The sequence below is a fragment of the Ailuropoda melanoleuca genome, chromosome 5 (assembly GCF_002007445.2).
Source record: "Ailuropoda melanoleuca isolate Jingjing chromosome 5, ASM200744v2, whole genome shotgun sequence".
NCBI classification, from domain to species: Eukaryota; Metazoa; Chordata; class Mammalia; order Carnivora; family Ursidae; genus Ailuropoda; species Ailuropoda melanoleuca.
Genome location: NC_048222.1, coordinates 165,381 through 186,492, shown reverse-complemented (window position 1 = coordinate 186,492; position 21,112 = coordinate 165,381). Strand labels below are relative to the sequence as shown.

Here is a 21,112-nt window from a genome sequence, read left to right as displayed (position 1 = left end):
TTTCTTGCACAGTAACTTCCTTCCCAGCTGCTCCGAGCTCTCAGAGACTTTGCAGGCTGGAAGCACCCGGGGGGCTGTCTCACGGGCTGTCTTATCCACTGTCCCCAGCAGCAGCCAGCCATTTTCCTGTTCTTGTTGGTTCTTAGGAGGGAGGGTCCTCACAGCTGAGTGGCCACGTGCTCCGGTCTCCCAGGAAGTGCCCACCACTGTCAGAGGGTCCATTCCGCAGGAGTGACCATGGCTAGCACAGATGACATCTCCATGGGCCAGGGACAGTCCAAACATCGGCCTTGCACCCAGCATGCAGACTGCACGACAGCTATGAGCAGGATGTCCGGTGTCATCTTCACAAATGAGGCCACGGAGAAGAGATCAGGGAACTTGTTCTCAGGTGGTGGTGACGGACGTTTGGGTCGGCGGGCACCAGAGCCACACTTGGAAGCGCCAATGCCATCCCTCACCTGTCTCAGCCTAACCCTGTCCTGCTTTGCCTGGCAGGGCCCTCCGTGGACCAGCCCAACACCTCTTTCCACCCCTGCACCCCGAGCCTTTTCACTAACATGGAGACCCCCGAGCCTCCCTCCTTGGACTGAAGCCCAATCTGTTCACAGCAAGGGACAAGCCGCCAAGTCACACTGTTCACTGCTTTATTGAGACTGGGGGAGATCCCTCCCCAAGAGACACCACGGCGTGAAGGGGGCGCCACCTCCTGCCCCATAGTTCCGTCTGTGCCTGTCGGCCGTCCAGGGGCCTTCCCGTGGTTGGGATTCTCACCAACTGTCTACTGGAAGCAGGTCTCCAAGCCTGCCCCCATTTCTTCTCCCTTAATTCCCCCCAGAAAACACAAACCCAAAGGGAGCAGTCCTGGGAAGGGGGCCTGGGAGCGTGGGCCTAGTGCAGTACAGGAGCACAAAGGGGGTTCAAGCAGAAGCACGGGAGGGTGTGAACCGGGGCAGGTGCATAACGATGTGCAGGCTCCATTGGAAGACAATGAGTTTCAGGGGCAAAGGCGCGGGTACCAGGCAGCACGAGCACGCACAGGGAGAACGCACGGGTGAACACGGAGCTGCGCCGGTGGGGAAGCCTCCGCTCGACAGGCAAAGGGCGCGACGGCCACGAGCGCCGGAGGGGGCGAGGACGAGGGGCACACGCGAGCACAGGAAGGAGAGGAAAGCACACGTGAGCACGCATGCACACAAGCGTGGGGGGGGAAGCGTGAGCACGCACAGGGCGGAGGCGGGAAACTCCAGAGGGGAGAGGGGAGAGGGGAGAGCGGCGGGCCGGCGGAAGGAGACCAGGTGGCCGGAGAAGGGCGCTAGCGGGCGGGCAAGGGGCGCGGCGCGCTGCCGGGGCCAACGGCCGGGAAGCTGCAGCCAGGCACAAACCGGACAGCGCAGGCTGTAAAACGCGCCGGTCCCACAGTCCTGGGGACCCGGACGACCCCAGACTTACAGAGGAGGCCTTCCTCCCAGCCCCTCCCCCACCCCTCAGGCCCTCACTTGTACAGCAAATGAACCCGGCTCCCGTCACAGCTGAGCCGATCAGGGGGCTCATGGGGCCCCCTGGGCAGGCCCCCCGAGGGGTCTGGGGGAGTAGGGGGGTGGCGCCGGGGGCGGAGCTGCTGCCGAGACCGAAGCTGATGGCGCAGCTCGGAGACACGCTCCTCTTTCTGCAGGAAGAGAGATTGGGAGAGGTTGGAAGAAGGGGCAGTGAGGGGGGACTCTCAGAGAAGAACGTGGGGGAGGCGGGGTGTGAGCGGAGGACGGGGGCTGGAGGCCAGGATGGACCGCAGACATGAAAATGAGGCATCAGGAAAGACGGAGGAGAGCCCAAGAGCAAAGAGGGGGCAGCAGGTGAAGAAGAGGCACCAGACGAGAGGGGGGCTGGGGCGGGAGAGTGATCCCCGCGCACAGATTGTGGCAACGCCCCTCACCCACCTCGGCAATGATCTTCTCCAGCTCCCGGTTCTCCTTCTCCAGAAGCCGGGACTTCTCTTCCTCGTTGTTGTTGGTGGACGAGCCCGTCTTCATAGTGTCCTGCGCCTCCGACTGCCACTCGCCGCGAGTGATCAGCCGGCGCATCTGGGGGCGAAGGGTTGAGCGTGAGACTGTCAACGACTAGCAGGCGGTGGGGTGCCGTGGAAAACAGGGAGCGAAGAGGGGTTAAGCTGGGCCCAACCAAGGGCGGCAGTGGGAGGAGGGTCCCGGGAAGTAAGGGTGGACTGCGGGGACAGAGGAGCGGGGAGCACCTCACCTTCGGCACGAACAGCACGACCAGAGTGATATAGGAGGAGAACACTACGGCAAGAGACGCAAAGGCGAAGGCTGCATCCTGCTGGCTGGACAGGATCATGGTGACCGGGGCAGTGATGAGGCACAGGACCTGTGGGTGGACCCTGTTTGGGACCTCCAGGCTCTCCTTCCCCAGGAGAGAGCCCATGAGGAAGGTACTAGGGGAACTTCCCATCAGAAAAGGGTCCAGACTCAAGGCCACCCTCAACTCCAGATCCGGAAGGGTCCCAAGCCACTTCCCACTCCAGGTGAACTCCCTCCAGGCAGAGGTCCTGCGATCTTCACACACGCACATTCCAAGTCCATGAGCATCATGTCAGGGAAATCTGGCAGGAAGCTGACTCCCATTCCAGCCAGGGAACCACAAACAAGCCATCTACCTCCCTGTTTCTGCTTCCTCACCTGTTAGGGGGACACTACCGTCTGCCTCATGGGTGGTCTCGGGAAGAGCAGTAAGATAGTGTCTGCACCGTGCTTTGCCCACTATAAAGTGCTTCACAAACCCAAGGCATTAAAAGACTTGGTAAGACTTCTGCCCACTGATCCCAGCCCTGATTCTTCCCAGGCAGGCTGGGGTCAGCGCCGGGTGTCCGGGACTCACCGCCACATTGTAGATGGCCATGCCCACAGCCCGGTGGTCGTTGATCTTCTCTGTAGACACGCTCTTGGTCTCGTAAGCAAGAAAGATACCCAGCAGCAGCAGCAGCCCCTTGTAACCATAGAAAATGCCTAGAACGGAGGACATGGTCACCTGGGCATGCGTCCACTCACTCCCCACACCCTCCACACCCTTCGCCTATTGCTGTGTCTGCTAAGAGCTCCACAGAGAAGGGGCTTCTCTCCAGTCGGCCCCTCTGACCCAGCACACCCATCTCTGTCCATCCCCCCAACTTGTGCAAACCTCACCACTTCCTCCTGGGACAGAAGACTGCCGAGAGCAGCCGTCAGCCACACAATGTCTCACCTCCCTGCCCTCTAGGCTGGGGAGAGGCTTTGCCCTTTCTGGCCACAGACCAGACCCACGTTCAGGAGACCTAAAGGGGCCGACCGCAGGCCCTCACCGCCCTGATCTCACTCTAGGGAGCTGACCCAACGGATCCTGCCCCCCACTGGCCACTCTGCCACTGGCTCTGCCTCAGCCCCGCTTCTGACCCCTAGCTCCTCATGGAAGAAGACCAAGTATGCCCCGTCCCCAGAAAGGATCAGTGAAACGACACAGAGGAGGATGCTCACACTGCCCCTTCTCCAAAGACCCTTCTGCCCCCGCTTGCTGTCTTCGTCCCGCCCCTCCCCCACATCCCACGCACCAAGCCACGTATTCATTTTCTTGGAGCTGCAGTGCTCCAGCTGGGGAAGGATGGACACGTCAATGTCTTCCTTCGGCTCCTCCTTGGCAAAAGTCTAAAGAGAGATACAGGGTCCCAGGGAAGATGGCGGTCACCCTCTGCACCCCACCTCTGCTCAGTCCCTGACCCCCAACACTGCCCCCTCTTTCCTAGGCCACACTTGGCATGGCTGCCAGGTCCCACTCTCGGCCAAGGAGTGCTTTCGTGAACACCTCCAGAGCGCATGTCCCCGACTTTCCACGATGCCTGGGACATCCACACGTCCTTCCTGGATCCCCACCTGCCATAGGGCTCCTCACAGCTCGGGGAGGGGAGCGGCTGCTGTGCAAATGCTAGAGACCACTCGCCACCAGTGCTTTCCTCCTCAGACCCCAGGCAGGGCAGAGGCCCTGACCTCCAGGGCCTCCTCTCACGGTACCTCAATGGTCCGGTGCAAGGGGTCCACGATCTGCCAGATGGCAAGGGTGAGGACATCCATGCCCACCAACAAGCCCACCGTGGCATACAGCTTCCAGGGTTCCAGGGTCTGGACGGACACAGAGCACAGGCAGGTCGGGGAACACTCTAAACCCCAAGGGCCAAGGACCCAAGGGTGAAGGTTAAGAAACAGCTCACCTTCCTCCACTCCTTCTTTTCCTCCTTCTTCGTAAAGACCGTGTGGACCCACCAGATCTTGGTGAACATGGAGCCGTAGCCCAGACTGAAGCCCAGACCCAGGAGCCAGAGGCGTGCCTAGGACCAGACGGGGCAGGGCAGAACTGTGTGCAACAGAGGCACAGCCAGGAGCAATGGGCATGTGCAGAGGGCCCGCACGGGAGTCTGTCTACCTACAGCAGCCTCCTCCCACCACCTTCTCCTGCCCCAGCAGGGCAACCTTGCTACGATCACTTGGGGTGATCACACAGCCCCACCCATCCTCCCAGGCTCCTGGCCCTTTTCTCCCCCCACGCTTGGCCACACCAATGGGCTCACCGGATCTACTGGCCTTTCTATCCCTACAAGCCACAGGAGTGACCATCGTTATTCCCCAGCTGAGGAAAGCCCACGCATCCTTTGATAAGCTCCCTCTTTGCTCCCACAGCACTTTGTGCAGAGATCTTTCATGCTGCCCGGCGGCTCAGTGCCCCCCCACCACTGTCCTCTGGTTTCACAGCAGACCTACAGCCTCTGGGGAAGTGTGCTTGTGTGTGCAAATGCCATGTGCACAGCTGCATGGTCAAAAGGAGTACATACGGGCAGGGACAGGGGGACTGTTTCCCACCAGCAGAACAGAACCGCACAAATGTGGCTGCTGAAGCCGACTTTCCCACAGTGCCAGGACCTCCCATGCCTCCTCCCTGCCCCCACCCCCTGCTGTCAGGTCAGGTCTGTCCCCCTCCAGCACAGTTCCTGTGCTCAGCCCCCACAGCACAGACAAGCTGCCAGTGTTGGAGGGTTCTTTGTGCAGACCCCGTCCTGCACCCTCGGAGCCCCCCCTTCTCTGCGAGGCATGCCATGGCAACCTTGGAACTGGCTAGAGCCACACAACAAAAAGGTCTGGAGGTCAGGAAGAAGGGGTGCAGCTGGGCAGAGAACAGAGGGAGCAGGGACAGTGGAGGGAAGGCAGGGCACTGTGCCTCCAGGAGCAGCCCCAGAGCGGGGACAGCCCCTTTCCACAGGGTGTCTGCCCAGCTCCTCCTCACCTGGCAGACGAAAGGGAACTGGCTTCTCCCAATGTGGTAACCGTCCAGCCCGAGGGGGAAGACGGCAGCCAGCGCCAGGGAGCAGCCCACAGCAGTCAAATTGTTCAAGTTGGGCTGGGAGTTCTGGATGTAACTAGGGCAGAGGTGGGAGAGGAGGAGGGAGAGGAGCAGAATTAACCTCTTCTTCAGGGAGGCTGGGCTCTTCAGAGCCACCAGGGCCTGGCCCAGCCCGCGGCCACGTGCACCGCAGGGTGCCTGGCGCAGCCTGGGCCAGGGGCCGGCAGTGGGTGCAGAAGGCTCCCCAGCACAGGACCCCCACCCGCACACAGTGTAAAGCCCCCACTGCGTTACCCCCAAGAACTTTTAGTTTTCGGTTAGCTGCTCTGGAGCTGGAATGGGACTTGCATCTGGTTCCCCCCTTTGCTGGGCATGGTCACCAGGAAAGCATAGGTCAGAGTGGACACCTTGACCCCCCACAACCGCAGCAGTTACACAGGTCTCTTCTCAGTCCCTGCCATGGGCATGCTCACTGTCTTCGAGGGGCAGGCAGAAGGAGGACAGTGTTGGAAAGGAAACTTACCGGACATGAGAGTTGTAGATATTAAACGACAGACAGACCACAGCCAGGACAATGCCCAGGCTGGAGAGTACAGAGACTGAGATGAAGAGTTTCTGGGACATGAAGCGAAATGTCTTGATGACCAGGGTCTGGTCAGCCGGGGGGGCCCCTCCTGCATGGCATTGGGGGTAAGGGGGGGGTCTGGTCAGCCAGGGCCGCCTCCTGCCTGGCCCTGGGGGGGGTCTGGTCAGCTGGGAGGCCCCTCCTGCCTGGCCCTGGGGGGCCTGGTCAGCTGGGGGCTTTTCCTGCATGACGCTGAGGGGGGTCTGGTCAGCTGGGGGGCTCTTCCTGCATGGCACTGGGGGGGGGGTCTGGTCAGCTGGGAGGCCCCTCCTGCTTGGCCCTGGGGGGGCCTGGTCAGCTGGGGGGCCCGGTCAGCTGGGGGCCCCCTCCTGCTTGGCCCTGGGGGAGCCTGGTCATCTGGGGGGCCCTTCCCTCATGACACTGGGGGGTCTGGTCAGCTGGGGGGCCCCTCCTGCCTGGTACTGGGAGGCAGGGGTAGGGGACAAGGAAACGAAGATGAGGCAGAGAAAGGGGCAAGGGACACCTGTCTGTAGCCCTGAGGACATGGGCCCTTGGTGCCCTGACCAAGGGCTCTACAGTGGAATCTCCCTGCAGCTCGGGGTCTCAGGAAGCAGTCAGAAGTGAGAGGAGGGCAAGGAGCTAGCGGCCGAGATATGTCACCAGAGCTGTAGTCTGTTCCTGTTACTGTTTGTTCTGTTTTCTGTCTTTTTTGCAGCAAAGGAAGGGAGGGAAAGAAGGGAATGACCGAGAGGTAAAATTCATGAGGTCTCTCAGAACTCAAATCAAAAGCTGCAAAAGACAGCTATAAAATCAAAGCTGAAGAGTTCAAAGTATCCAGTGTGGTCTCCTAACCTCAGAAAAAGAAAAAAAAAGCCCGATCTGTGAGTTCTAACCCTGGCAGGATGATATTCCCAAAGGTGTTCTCTAGTTATTATTAAGAGGAAGCTCAAATTTGTCAACGAGTTCACAGTGGAAAAAAAAAACCTAATTTCAATTTGCTTAGCTTTAAAAAGAAAAGTGTAATTTAGGCCATGCAGCATTTATAGCAGTAGAGAATACTGTCCTAAATTCAAATTATAAAAAACATGTCAGAACTCCAGCAGTGCTGGGAATTACTAGCCTCCAGTTGGGTAGGGCAGCTGACAGCTGTTCCACCCTGGGCACGCGGGGCCTGTACTTATCAGGAGGTCCTTCCTTTTGTCCACCTCGAGCATCCTTCCCATTTCCGGTTATTCAGCCCACCAAGCACACAAGGAACAACTGCTTACTTTCTCTCTTTAAAAAGCACACTTGAGAGGAAGACAATCATATGAGGTTTTGCAACCTCTCCTATAATTTAAGCAACCAGTTTCCTGAGAGATGAAAAGACCCGTCCAGGCTCAAAGTAGCTGCTTCACGTGTATCCAGGTACCAGCGCATCCGGGAAACTCAAATGGGGTTTCCAAGGCCACCCCCCGTGTGCCGCACCTCTGATCCTCTTACCTGAGCAATGCGTTATTTTTGCTAGTGCATTGCTCCCTCTGCAAATACACAGCTCCCCTACCCGTGCCTTACCCCGGACCCTGGCCCATGGCACCTGCCACCCCACCCTGGTTCACAGGCACGCTTCCCCTTCATTGTGCAGACGCACTGGAGGAAACACACGCAGGACCTGCTTACCAATCCACTTGTCCGTTTTGGACCAGGAAAGATCATCCTTGGTGCTGTCATAGTAGCCGATCTTCTTGTAGCTGCCCCCTGGGCGGGAGACAACGGAAGGTGAAGAGTCCAGCCTAGGCACCACTCCCCACTGCCCGAAAGTCCCTTCCCTGCTGTGTCTGAGGCCCTGAGGGATCCCCAGGACGACCTGAAAGGCAATGGAAGGTGGCCCGGGGCAGCAGAAACGCGTGAGTGCATCTTGTATGTTTACGGCCGCTGGTGGAGCGGGCGCCCCAGACGCCATTCGGCCTCGCGCCTCTCGCGGCGGTCGTCTCACACTTTGATTCTGGCTCCTGAAGCCTTCAGCGTTTCCACTGATTCCCCCTCTCATGACAGACAGAATCACAGGATCTATTTTCCCAGTGGCTTTCATTTTAATTTTAGAAATTTCTCTTCTGTTGGCTTGGGTTCTAATTCCTTGGAAAGTGGCATCTCCCTCTTAGAGCCACGAGGGGGGAATTAGCCGTTCCTAAGATTCCTGTTCCAGAACATCTCCCTCAGAAGCCAGCCCACAGGGGCGCCTGGGTGGCACAGTTGTTAAGCGTCTGCCTTCGGCTCAGGGCGTGCGTGATCCCAGCGTTCTGGGATCGAGCCTCACATCAGGCTTCTCTGCTAGGAGCCTGCTTCTTCCTCTCCCACTCCCGCTGCTTGTGTTCCCTCTCTCACTGGCTGTCTCTGTCTCTTAAATAAAAAAAATCTTAAAAAAAAAAAAAAAAAAAGAAGCCAGCCCACAGCCCTGTGGTCTGGGCCCCCCAGGAAGGTCTGTGGACAGGTGGGAGCGGGGAGAAGGAGACTGCACGCCCCAGGAGGCTGAGAGCGGCATGCGCACAGTTCCACTCGCAGCGGCTCAGCAAATACGTGTGTGTGCTGACGTATAAGGAAATACGACCCCGAAGAGCCAGACTACACGTAAGACACGAACATCAGGAATGCTTGCTTACAGAGCAAGGAAATTCAATAGCTCCCCTCTAAAAATAGCAGGTTTGCTGGATTCCGCTTGTCTGGAGTCCGCAGGTGTGCCCCTGACAAGGCGCTAGCCCCTCAAAGCCAGGCCACCAGAGGGAAACTTCTGGAATCACAAGGGACGCCACCGGAGCAAGACAGTGTGCTGCCCCTTCCCAACGCCAGGGATCCCACCCCTCTCTGAGCTCCTTACTATTCTTATTATGTAAATGCCTGATGAACCAGTTCAAAGAGAAGGGCAGGAGTGGGGAGGCACCCCCCGAGTTCCTCCCCCAGGCGGTGACCCAGCCCAGCCCAGCCCTCCGCAGCCTCTTGGCCGCCCTCTCGGCCCCGTGCCCCTGCGCTCACCCTGCAGCTGCTCGATGAGCGTCCAGGCCATCCGGGAGCCGCTGGCATCAAACACCACGTGACCCTGGGTGCGGGAACATGCGGAGGCAGGCAAAGGTGATGAAAGCAGGAGCCAGAAGAGAGCATCAGGGCCTCTCTGGGTCCTTATGTGTTTGATGTAATGGAGCCTCTGAATGAATTCTATTTATGGCATTTGCCTGCATCTAGGACATACCCCAGATGCCCATACCCTACATTTTAGACACATTCTTCTTTTGAAAAGAAGCTTCACCCATGAGATTTGGGTGGGAAACATCCCCAGATAGAGCTCCCGGAGACCTGACCTCTGGCATGTGACCTGGGCACGTCACCAAATCCCTGTGGACACTGATCTCCCCGCTTTGAGGGGAACAGATGATCTTTCAGACCATTTCCTCTTTTAAGACCCTCTGATTCTCATCTGACTCATAAGTGCCTGGACTGGAGATAAATAAGGCAGGTTGAGAGAAACGGAATACAGCGTTTTTCCTTCTGGTCTCTTACAGGCTTTCCTGGTTTGGGGCCTGAGACCGATGACCACAGGCTCCTGCGCGCATGCAGGACAGGAGGGCACGCTCCCTCGGGGGACAGGGGAGTGTGAGGGAGACTGCTGTCACTCACAGAGACACCCTCGAAGGACGAGGAGTTCATCGCCCGGTAGATCTGGTCGGTGATGGTCTGGTTGTTGTAGTTGAAGTCTTCCAGGCGCACCCCCGAATGGCCACCCCCTCCAGACGTCTTGTTCAGGGCCAGTGCCAAGGCCCAGATGGCATCGTAGGCCAGCGGTGCCTCCTGGAAGCCGCCCGTCTCCTCGGGGTGCCTCTTGAGTCTCTTGGTCAGTTTCTCCACAAACTCCTGGGATGTCTGCAGAGGGAAGGATGGGCAGGGCTGGCGTGGGTGCTGTGTGTGGCTTCTGACTCTGGCTGCGGCCCTTGTCATCGAATGGGTGGTTTGTGTGTAGTCAGAGCCAGCACACGCACGTTCCAAGTCTGGGGCAACGCCATGTGTGTGTCTTGGAGCAGAAGCTGCTGGACCGAGCTGGGCGGAGCTGGGCCCACGGCCTCAGGGTGCACGGCCACCCGCTCAGAACTGTAACCAGAGGTCTAAGGGATGGACACGCTGCATAACCAGCAGCCAGAGAAAGCACACAGGGAGCTGCGAGGCCATGTTCTCCTGGGCTCAGACTTTCTCGGTGGGCTGGACCCGGGACCCCGCAGCCCCTCCGATTCTAAAACAGCCTGGAGGGGCCCCCGCAGAGCCTCCCTCGCTGGGCTCGTCAGCCGGCGTGTGCTACTGAAGCAACTTCACGTGCTTTCCGCTCACAGCCGCCCAGAGGGCCTGCAGGAGGCTGAGGCCCCAGAGACACCCTTCATGTGTTTGAAAGCCAGTATGCAGCCCCTACCCACACCCTTCCCCACCCTCAACATTTGTTCTCCAAGAAAGCTGAAAAGAAGGAAATGGGCCAGGAGACCTGAATTTCTGTACCTGGCAAGGACCTCGTCTGGCCAAAAACCACAGGTAAATTGCTCAAGGTTTTGGAAATGTCCACCATGGAATGGAGAAAATCACACCTGCCCTTTCTGACCTCCCAGAAGCCACACAAGGAAATGCTCAGTGGCCACCCCTTGGCAAGGCACCAGCAACAGAGAGGGGCACCTCACAACTGTTTAGATCTGGAATGTAGCAACATAAGCCAGGACACGTGCCATCGCCCTGCACATCTCCGCACCCAGCACTGTGCCCAGCGCCTGATGGACGATGCCCACTGCGTCTGGCAGGGAAACACTCTGTATGGTGCTGTGAGGTAGACACAGGTGACTGCACGCCTGTCGGATCCCACAGAACGCACAGCACCCAGACGGAGCCCTCCTTCGGACCGCTGCAGCCCTCCATCGGCTGCTAGCACGGTGCCGGGGAACGTCGGCGATGGCGGGAGGCGTGCATGTGGGGTCGGGGAGTACCCTCCGGTCGGCTCTGCTGTGAACCCACATCGCTCTAAAAAAGTGTTTTTAAAAATGTCCACTGGGCAGATAAATGGATGGACGGACAGATTCCAGTTCCAACCAATCCACCTGCCCGCTGAGGAACCTCAACGAGTTATTACAGGAAATAACAACATATATGAAATGCTGGGTATCAAGTTACAGCTCCTCTTTGCAGACTTCCCTGTGTGTCAACCACATGGGTGTCCCTGGTACTCGGGTCCGCGACCCAGCTCCGCGTTTCATGTCCTGTATCTCCAGCTGTCTCTGAGGCATTTACAGCTATCGAACCAATAATCCCAAACTAAAAATATCTAAGACTAAGCTCCACTTTTCCTCACTCCCCAGCACTTCCCAGGACGTGAGACTGAAGCCTTAGAATCCCCAAGTCCTCTTAATTCTTCTGTCGAAATGTTTCATTAAGACCATCGGTCCCTACATAGAACAGTGTTAATAATAATAATAATAATAATAGTAGCTAACATTTATATTTCCTTACAGTGTTCCAGGCACTTTTCCATTTTTCTGAGGCATATATATATATATATATATATACACACACATATATATAGAAACAGGCACAGAGAAGTTTAACTTGCAGGAAGTGATACTGCACGGAGGGCTGGGATTCAAGCCCAGGCAGCCTGGCATCGAAGCCCATACTCTCCCTAACCCTCGCACTGCCTCTGCGTGCTGACACGTCTCTCCCAGAGCACCCTCTCGGCAGCCCACCACAAGGCTGAGACTTCCTGCGTCACCCTTCCCAAGTCTCTCCAGTCTTCAGTGCAAAGCACAGGCTGGATCAGAAGAACACCCAGATGGGAAGGGCTTCGTCTGGCCTGCACAGTGCCCAGATCTGCAACTCTCCACGGGCTCCAGGTCACTCAACCAACATGCTTACCCAAAAAATCGTTCCCCCTGGGGCAGCAAAGACACCGCTGCAAATTTTCAGGGGCAAACATGACGAAGCAGCTCAAGGAAAAGTGAACAACAGCAGAGATTCCACAGCCCACAGAAATGAGCATAGTAATGGAGGGCAACTCCATGAGCCTAATTTCCAACAGCACTGCTGGCCGTCTCTACGGGAGGGACATGACAGGGACGCCCGACCGTGACCCAAACCGTGTATCCTGAGGCAGCTTCCGACTTAGTATTGTACCGGGATCTGACGGGACCTCCACCCCAATCTGAGAACTGGAATAGAATCTTATCCCCAGGTAAGGCCACCTCCCAGCTGCCCCTGTGCCCACAGCTGTCAGATTTCCCCAAACCACCCGACCCACTCTGCCAGTCCTGGCTCCTTTCTAGAGCAGGGTCTCCCAATCTCTGCACTGTTGACATAGGGATTCAGGTAATGCTTTGCTGGGGGACGGACCTGTGCTTTATAGGGTGTCTAGAAGCCTGCCTAGCTCATCCATTAGATGCCAGATGTGACAACCAAATGCTCTCTAGATCCTGCTCCAGCCAATAGCCCTCAAAATGTGGTCTCTAACCAGTAGCATCAAAACGTGGTCTCTAACCAGTGGCATCAAAACGTGGTCTCTAACCAGTAGCATCAAAACGTGGTCTCTAACCAGTAGCATCAACGTACCTAGAACTTGCTGGAAAGGCCCACCCCAGACCGACCGAATCAGAACTTTGGAGGAAGAGCCCAGCAATCTGCCCTAACTAACCCTCTGGGGCAGCAGCGCTTGGGAACCGGGGATCTCACGGAGTGAAGGCAGCTGATTCTCTTCTATATCTCCGTGGCTCTGCGTCCCCAGGTCCAACCCTCGCTTCTGATCTACCTCTCCTGGTCCTGCTTGATTCATCTACGATCTATTCCTGGTCTGCTGTTAAGGCTGCTTCTACCCTGTGGAAAATCCTGGCTTTTCCACCTGGCGTTTTCAGCTACCAAGCAGGGCTGCGGCCGCTAGAAGCCCTCTGGCCTCAAAGGGCAGCACCACCTTTCGCTAGAGACCAAGAGCCGGAAAGACGACCCCCAGGGCATTCCGCGGCAAAGCCCACATGTCCCTTTATACTCCTAACCGAGTCCCTGCTCCCTGCGGGGCTCCTCTAGCTCCCTGCTGTGGGGTCGAAGCCACAGGGGGCAGGCCTCGGACTTGGGCTGCCGGTAAGCCGCGTGGCTGGGGATCCAGCTCCTCTACTCCGCAGGTCTCGAGGACGCCTCACGTCTCAGGCACCCTACAGGGAACTGCTCCTCCAGAGTCTTCCCACTGCATGTTTCAACCAAGATGCCTGAAACGTAAAGTGCCTTGGCATTTCCCAGGACAGTGTCCACAACCAGAGTCCACGTGACACAATCCACGGCTAGGACACACTGCCTGAATTCCCCTCCTCCCTTGCTCAAAAACTCCCATCAGCTAGCCAGTGTCAGCCAGTAAAGGCAGACTCTTCAGTCAGTTTCATGGTTTTCCACGGAGGGTGACAGGGCAGAGTGGTTTGGAGTCAGACTCAAACAGGGCTCAGTGCGGGTTTCATCATTCGGCAGGTACGGGGCCTGGACCAAGTCCCTCAACCTCTCAGAGTCAGTTTCCTGGTCTATAGAACGGAAACGAAAACCCTCCAACAGGGCTTGGCTGGGAGGACCGCAGAAGCCATGTACCCTAAATTCCTGCTTTACTGCACAAAAGCGGTGGTGACCACACCTTTGTTTCAATGGGATATGTGGGCTTTACAACCATTAACTGGCCCCTAGCGTGCCTCCCAAAACAGGTCTTCCAGACCTGGGGCCACCCCTCGTGCTGATATACAGACACAGAGGTTACCTCGTAAGCTCGCCCAAGATTCCTGTGACCCCAGAGAGAATCCCAAGCAAGAACAGAGCCTCGGCCCCACGCCCCTCACTCGTGCCCCTCGCCTGCAGGGCTGACCCCGCCTTCCCAGACCACAGCACGTGCCTTCCAGCCCCAGGCCTGTCACCAGTCAGCTCTCCAGAACGAATGGATTTCAAAAGTCCCTTTTACATCCAAAATTCTAAAAGAGATCAGTAAAAAACATCAGGAGCCAAGCTAATTGGAGTGAATATCAATCAGGAGTGAATATTAAGCAACTTCACCGGGTTCTGAAGTCACCGAGAAAAGAGAACGCATTTCTGCTCAGGAACAGCGTTCGTGCAAGGTGTGCTTGCGTACACAGCACCTATATTATCATTAACGCCTCTCCCTCATTTGTCTTCTTGCCAACCGCTCCTCGTTGCCATGGTAACAGCCCTTCCTCTCATCAGGGGCCTCGTGAACATACCACTCCCATCTCTCTCTCTCTCTCCTGCTCAAGGAAGTCGGAGCAGAGGTGGAAACCGCAGGAAACACACGCAAGCAAGCTCCCTGTGCCCTCCTGTGCCTGCAGAGCCCACCGCTGCTCCCCTCCCCCGAAAGGCGCCCTCAGCTCGCCCCACCCGCCCAGGGGCTGGCTTCTCCGTCCCCACGCTCACCATGTTGGAGATGCTGCGGGTGTTGGCAGGGTTCAGCATGACAATCTCGGTGGTGATGTGGCCTTCCACGGCCTCGGTCATCTCATCCACCGTGCAGTTGATGGACGGGTCATAGGTCTTGAACCAGTTATCAGCATACCACCCAATGAGGAACCAGACGTACTTCTTCCCGAAGAGCCGCTCCTTGTACACCTGGGAGCAGAGAGGGAGCAGGGTGGGCGCTTTGTTTCTTTTTCTGTCTTAATTCCCTTGACACCATCCAGCCTCTTGGGAATCAGAGAAGAGCAGAGAACTGAAAAGAGGAATCCACAAGTCTTGGAGGGAGTAGCAGAGGGTCAACTACTCCTCCATCTAAGTTGCTCCCCAGCTAGCCAGGAGAGATAGGATTCAAGGGCTCCTGTAGAAACACAGAGGGGCAGGAAAATGAGATCTGGAGAAGGCACTCAATGTGAGAAGCCAAGAGATCTAGTCAGAGCCAAGAGACAGGGATGTCATATTAATCATCTCCTCAGATCATCTGCTATCAACCCAAGCAGACGTGCCGAGAGACCCCATCAGACTCCCAAGGTAGAAAGCCCACCCAGGCCCCTCCTGCGTTGGATTCCAACTCTACCTCACAAAACACTTTCCGGGCTTCGGTCTCATAGAAAAGTCCCACGATGATTCGGGCATCCTGGCGCTACAGACGGAGAGAAACAGAGCTCCTGAGACAGGCCTGGAAACACGCAGGCACTTCCACACCCTGGCTCCCTGCTCCGACAGCTCAGTGCAGGGCTCTGCTCACGGGGTGCTGGACAAATGCCAAGTGGACGATAAAAATAAAGGTCCCCAGGAGATGCTACTGTCTCCCAGAATCAAAATTCTGTGAGAGGATAGACATGTCAGCGAATGTTAAGGCGGAGATCATATTGCAACATATCAATGTATCGAATCAACACTGAGCCTACACATTGTTCATCAATTGTATGTAGTATATAACTGCATAGAATACATAATGTGTACAATACGTCATATAACATATAATTGCATCTTATAGATACGTACATATAAAAATTTATCAAATCAACTCATTGCACACCTTAAGCTTATACAATGTCATAAGCTAATTATACCTGGATACAAAAACACCAGACAAAAAACAAAAACCCCATCTGGCCCTGCCTGGCTCTCCCCTCCAGCCTCCCACGGTTCCCCCTACCTGGTCCCTCTGCAGGGGGAGCCCACCCCTCCCAAGCAGCACACCTTAAGGTTTTTGACGGGCACGGCTGGATCTGAGAAGAAACTCTGGCGGAAAGTAATCTCGATTCCAGCCTCCTTCACTCGCTCCTCCAGGTCGTCCAGAGTCTTGGGTGGGAAAGAGAAACAAATGGAGAAAACGTGGGGTGCACAACGGGGTCAAGGCCGGAGATGTTACCTGGGGACTGCACAGTTAGAGCGCGACGAACGGCAGTTCTGAGAGTGGAGTGTGCCTGTGAGTGTATGTCGCTGGGGTGGGGAGTTCGAAGGAAAGCATCTCCGGTCTCAGAATGTGAACGCTACCCAGGAAGGTGCTCCTGAGCCCCAGGAAGTCACCCCATTCACCCCACTCCCACAGGACAGCAAGAGTGGGCGAAAGGAGACAGGGTCTGGTGTGCACAGGATGGTCTCAAGCCCCAGAGGCAAGTGCGCAGACAGACAGAGGGCTCAGAGAAGGGTGCCCCGAATCACCGAGAGAGAGACAGCGGAGGACTGAAGGGCCACTGAGCATAAGGGTGGATGGGGGATCCAAAGATGGGAACAAAAGACAGGGGCTGACTGTCTTTTCCAGTTCAGAGCCCTAACCCTCTCCCCACTTCCACGTCTCTTGTCTCTCTGCTTCCGTCTCTCTCTCCCTCTCCCTCCTTCTCTGTTCCCTCTCTATGCCTGATGTTCCCACTCACAGGCACACTCCACCCTCTGAGTGTCTCTGGAATTGGCGCCTTTCTGGGTTCCTATCTCACATTCCCTCTCTTATCGCAACTTTGGAGTGAACCTGCTTTAATAGAAGTGGGTCATTTTGGGTCTGTCTGGGAAAGAGAGCATCAAAAGGAAAAAGTGTCCTAAAACCAAAAACTTGGAAAAGATCCTGAAAACCCAACTCTGTGTGTTCCTCTGGCCACAGAGAGAACATACACTTAAGCCCACCCAGAATGTGTTTGCTTTTGATAAAGAAACAGGCTCTTCAGGGCACATAGGGGGCTCAGTCGGTGAAGCATCTGCCTTTGGCTTAGGTTATAATCTGGGTATCCTCAGGAAGAACAGGAAGGGGAGGGAGGGAGGGAAGGGAAGGAAGGAAGGAAGGAAGGAAGGAAGGAAGGAAGGAAGGAAGGAAGGAAAAGAAAGAAACAGGCTCTTCTCCCCAGAAGGAATCCGGGCCACGTCTCTGCCCTGGAGTCTGAACGCATGCGTGCTCACCGAGGTGAAGACCTCAGTGGTCTGCTGGATGGTGGCGATCTTCCTCCACCCCCACTTTTCAAAGAGCTTCACACGGGTAGGATTGTGGAGTGTGGCCGACGGATGAGTTCGAAAGAATGTGGGAAAGCGCTGCCTGTTGGACAGGGCCGGGGAGCTGGAGCCATAGGAAAGCTAAGGGACAGGGACACAGCGCAGGACACACTCGCCCAGAGCTCCACTGCAACCTCCCGGCTGCCCCCAGGCCTCCCGCCCACGTCTGCCCTGCGAGTAGGGGTTCTCTCAGGCCCACACCCCTGCACAGGGGCTCACTTCCTCTGAGGAGGAGCAGCGAGTGGCAGCTGTCAGGTGTAAGGGCCGTGAGCCTGGAACGTGGGCCTGAATACACAGCTGCAGGACACGGCTTACCACGATAAGGTTCCACATGCGGGCGGCCTCGGCCACGAGTGTGGACACGGAGCTGCAGCCAGGCATGAGGATGATCTTGATGGGGTCGTTGTACAGCAGTTCGTACAGGTACTTGGTGGCTTGACCTGGGTCACACTGAATGGGCAGGGTAAGTGTAGGGTCCCCCGCGCTGCTCCCCGCTGCATCCCCAGCAATCCAGGTACTCCCCAAGTGCCCATCCCTCCGCTGGATCCTTCTGTTCTTAGCACCATTTTCTTCCCCTTCCTAACATCTCTTCCTGTCCGGTGTCTGGGCTCCCCTCACGCATCACACACGCCCCCCTGGCTTCCCCCTGCCTCCTTCCCCATGTCCTGTCCCGCACACACCTGCATTGGGATTTCGGCAGAGGCCACCTTTCCTCCCTTCAGCCCCTCTTCAGCCCTCCCCAGCCTACCTTCCTCTATCACCCAGTCCCCTTCCCCATATTTCCAAGCTCCAAATATCTGTGAGTAGAACAGTGTGCAGGAATGTGAATGAACTCTCCCCGGGACCCGCCCCCCACAGCTTCCTCAGAACCATGCCATGAAAACTCCTTCACCTCTGCAAACTCCCCCTCCCCACCTTTCCAGTTGTCCCCCCCTCCTCCTCCCGTCAGGGCTGCTGATAAATAAACACCAGGAGAACGGGGAACAAGACCACTGGGGAGTCCTGCTTGGCGATCCCTCCCTCCTGCTGGGCCCTGACATTTGACGGGTCCATTAGAAACGGAGTGGGGGGAGTGTGGAAGTGGTGCAGAAACAGGTGAGGAAGAACTGGGGAGAATAAACAGAATGAGGCTCTCAACAAACCAGATGCTTTTAGGGGTGCTGAAGGAGGGGCAGGGAGATGGGGAGAGTAAACAACGCAGAGAGCTGGGGAGGGAAGGGATGGGGGGAGGAAGGGACATGGGGAGGAAGAGCCGCGTGGTGTCCCCCTGCCTGTTCCCCCCTGCTGAAGCCTGACATTTCAGAAGCTGCTGGAGCCCCAAAGGAAGTGGAAAAGAAATGGAAGGCAGTGGGGAGCCGGGTTAGAGAGGAGCAGGCAGGAGGCCCAGGGACTGGGGGGTGAAATGGGGGCAGGCAGAGAGGGAATAAGGAAGGCCCCCCAGAGCCTGCTCACTTCCCACTGGGGCCTGACATTTGAGACACCGTGGGAAGTTGGAGAAGGGGAGCCAGGTGGAGCAGGGAGAACCCTCTGCTGCCCCCCCCACCCCCTGCTAAGAGGTGTTTTTGAAGGCTCTTCACCCTCCCACTCTGGCTGCTCCCAGCCTCTCTGCCATTCTCAGGCCCCAGCTTCCTGCATTCTCCTAGCGGGTTAGCCCAGATCCCAGCCCAGCTCCCCGCTGCAGCCTGAAGGCAGGGCTGGCAGGAGCAAGGAGGGCATAGGAGAGCAGAGACAACACGCATGCAGGCTGACCAGGGCTCTGCTCTCCGTGCTCATTCCTCCCTACCTTCTCTCCTTCCACACCCAGCTCCTCCCAGCAGATTCCCTGATTCTCACCCCCTCCCCAGTAGACTTCCTCTCAGCCTCTCCTCCGCGCTCTCTCTTCTGCAAAGGATCCGGATTTGCAGGCAGGAACCACACATTCCAGTGTGCCTGCTTCCCTCTCTCCCTCGCTGCCTCTTCTAGTTTCTCTCAGGCCCCCCATCTGCTCCCCAGCACCTCTGGGGAGTCACTTGTCACGGTGGATCAGTCTGAGTTCACACACAGGGTTACGGGGGCTCCCAGGCTCCCTGTGACCCCCTATCCTGACCCCTGCACCCATCCCTCCCAGGCTCTCTCCCCAGACTCCCAGCTCCAGCAGACCTGACCCTCTGCTCCTCTCCCTGCCTCTCCCCGCAACACCTAATTTTCCCCTGTGCGCTGCTGCTCTTCCATGGGCATCCTGGGGTGGCTACCTAGGCGTCCACCAGGACAGGACGTGGAATGGTAGACACGCAGATCCTCGGGACTCGTTCCTGACTAGGGGTTAGCATCTGTTTTAAACCCACTCCTCTAGTGATTCTCATGTACACCGAAGTTTGGGAATCCCTGCCAAAGTGTCAGGAGGGGTCTGAAGTCCTCTCTCCAAGCTCCTAACTGTCCTTGGGCTCTCTTCTCTCCCCACCCCACCTTCAACCCCACTCTGCCCACTCCTCCCTCACAAACCTATTTCTTGGTGTGGATGGCTGCTCAAGGACGACTATACACCCTGAGTCCATCCAGGCAAGGGTGACCAGGTCCTCACCTCTACCCCACTCTGCTCTCCCCCAGCCCCTTATTCTGGGGGGTTCTGGGGCCACATGTCAGAGAAGATAAATTTGAGGTCCCAAGTCTTTCCCTCCCTGTGCCACATCCTTCCCCATGTTCCCAATTACTGCAGGCAATAGGGTGGGCAAGGAATCTTACAGGACCACCCTCAACTACCCGACCCAAATGTTCTTTCCTTCCCCCTTTCTCTCTTCCCCACCTCCCTCACCCTACATTCTCTTTCCCTTCTCACATCGCAGAGGCCACAAGGCTCTAAGGAAGATAAACTCAAGACCCAAGTTCCACAGGCTGCCCAAGAATTGATCTGTATCCCATTCCTCCTCACCGCCCCCCTCCCCTACCGCCACTCTTTCCTGTTCTCTCTCCTGCCTATATGCAGGCTCCCTCTATCCCCACGCTGGGGTGAGGGCTCCTGTGTGGACCTCTAATCCAATTCATTTTCCCAGTGCCTCTGCCCATCTCCTGACCATTAGCTCTCCCAAACCACAATATGCCAATATACCCCACAGTCCAGGAACCCTCCACAGGGTAGGGCTCACAGCTACCTTGCTGTTTGTTGTGATAAATAAACCAGAGCACTCAAATCCCTCAAAATGTTCCTTATTCCCTCTCTATGCCTTCTGCCAAGGTTTACCTTGTTACCATGGTAAATCCAAAGCCCTGCTCCAGCTCCTCACCTCTGACACCTCGACCGTCCCCTGAACCCATCCCGGAGGACCAGGATCAGCTAGTACCCTAAACCCACCACCAGTTTCCCCAGCCCTCCCCGCACGTCCCTGCGTCCTGGGGAGCAGACGGTCTGCCTCACAGCCCCATTAAGCCTCTTAAAGCCCTAGACCCTCATCTTGAACCCCCAGCCCCCGTGACTCTCCCCGAGCTCCTGCACCCCCAGCCCGTCTCCCGCTAGTCACACGTGGGAGGGGTCTGCTCCGCAATCCCAGAAGTCACCCAGCCCGAGGCGCGTTCAGCTGGCCCCCTGCCCCTCAGGCCCCCGCCGCCCGCCCACTCCCCCGTCCGGGGCTACCTTGCTGTCGTGGTGGATGAGCTTGAGCTCGTAGTCCGGCAGGATGTCCCTGCGGCTATTCACGTCCTCCAGCGCCATCTCCACCGCGGGCTGGCAGGCCTGGCCCCCGGGCCAGCCCCCGCTCATGGGAAACAGCGCCCCGATGTACACTGCGCGCCGTTCTGAGGAGGGGTGCGGGGGGACCCGCGGGTGAGGCCGCGGGAGATGAGGGGAGTGGGAGGCCCACACCGGAGTCACCCCCGCCGCCATCACCAGCAGGAGCGGCAGCGGCCACCCCACCCGGGGAGCTGGGGCCCCCGGACCCATGGCCGGGAGGGAGAGGGGCTGTTTGGGGAGAGGGAGGAGCTCAGGGGGGACACTTTTCCTGGGGAGGGCTGCTGAGGGGGTGTCGAAGAGGGTCCTTCATCCTGGCTTGTGTAGGGAGGAGGGGGCGAGGGCCCCAGGGAAGCGGGCAAGGTTGGCTTCCTAGGGCCCCCACGGCTCCAGCTGCCGCCCCTGCCACCGCCACCTCCACCGCGGACTCTCCTCGCGGACTGACCGACCGACCGAGGGGAGGAGGAGCAGATGTCGGGCTGGGA

At 57.4% G+C, this 21,112-nt stretch overlaps 1 protein-coding gene across 3 annotated transcripts in view; it reads right to left on the bottom strand.

Annotated features, from left to right (window-relative positions):
- Window positions 1–630: 630 nt before the first annotated feature.
- The window catches only part of GABBR1 (gamma-aminobutyric acid type B receptor subunit 1), a 24,330-nt gene continuing 3,848 nt past the window's right edge, over window positions 631–21,112 (bottom strand). The window contains exons 4-21 of one of the 3 annotated variants that reach the window (XM_034660225.1): window positions 20,535–20,695; window positions 17,243–17,377; window positions 16,838–17,008; window positions 15,647–15,748; window positions 15,018–15,083; window positions 14,405–14,596; window positions 9,611–9,853; window positions 8,972–9,035; window positions 7,622–7,699; window positions 5,900–6,050; window positions 5,320–5,452; window positions 4,253–4,369; window positions 4,056–4,163; window positions 3,599–3,692; window positions 2,893–3,020; window positions 2,254–2,382; window positions 1,938–2,081; window positions 631–1,669 (exon numbers count right to left, since the gene is read on the bottom strand). In XM_034660225.1, coding sequence (XP_034516116.1) covers window positions 1,496–1,669; window positions 1,938–2,081; window positions 2,254–2,382; window positions 2,893–3,020; window positions 3,599–3,692; window positions 4,056–4,163; window positions 4,253–4,369; window positions 5,320–5,452; window positions 5,900–6,050; window positions 7,622–7,699; window positions 8,972–9,035; window positions 9,611–9,853; window positions 14,405–14,596; window positions 15,018–15,083; window positions 15,647–15,748; window positions 16,838–17,008; window positions 17,243–17,377; window positions 20,535–20,695 — 2,390 coding nt within the window. In that variant the 3' untranslated portion in view covers window positions 631–1,495. The remainder of the gene's footprint in view (window positions 1,670–1,937; window positions 2,082–2,253; window positions 2,383–2,892; window positions 3,021–3,598; window positions 3,693–4,055; window positions 4,164–4,252; window positions 4,370–5,319; window positions 5,453–5,899; window positions 6,051–7,621; window positions 7,700–8,971; window positions 9,036–9,610; window positions 9,854–14,404; window positions 14,597–15,017; window positions 15,084–15,646; window positions 15,749–16,837; window positions 17,009–17,242; window positions 17,378–20,534; window positions 20,696–21,112) is intronic. The other 2 variants (XM_019793039.2, XM_034660226.1) reach the window with 2 other exon arrangements.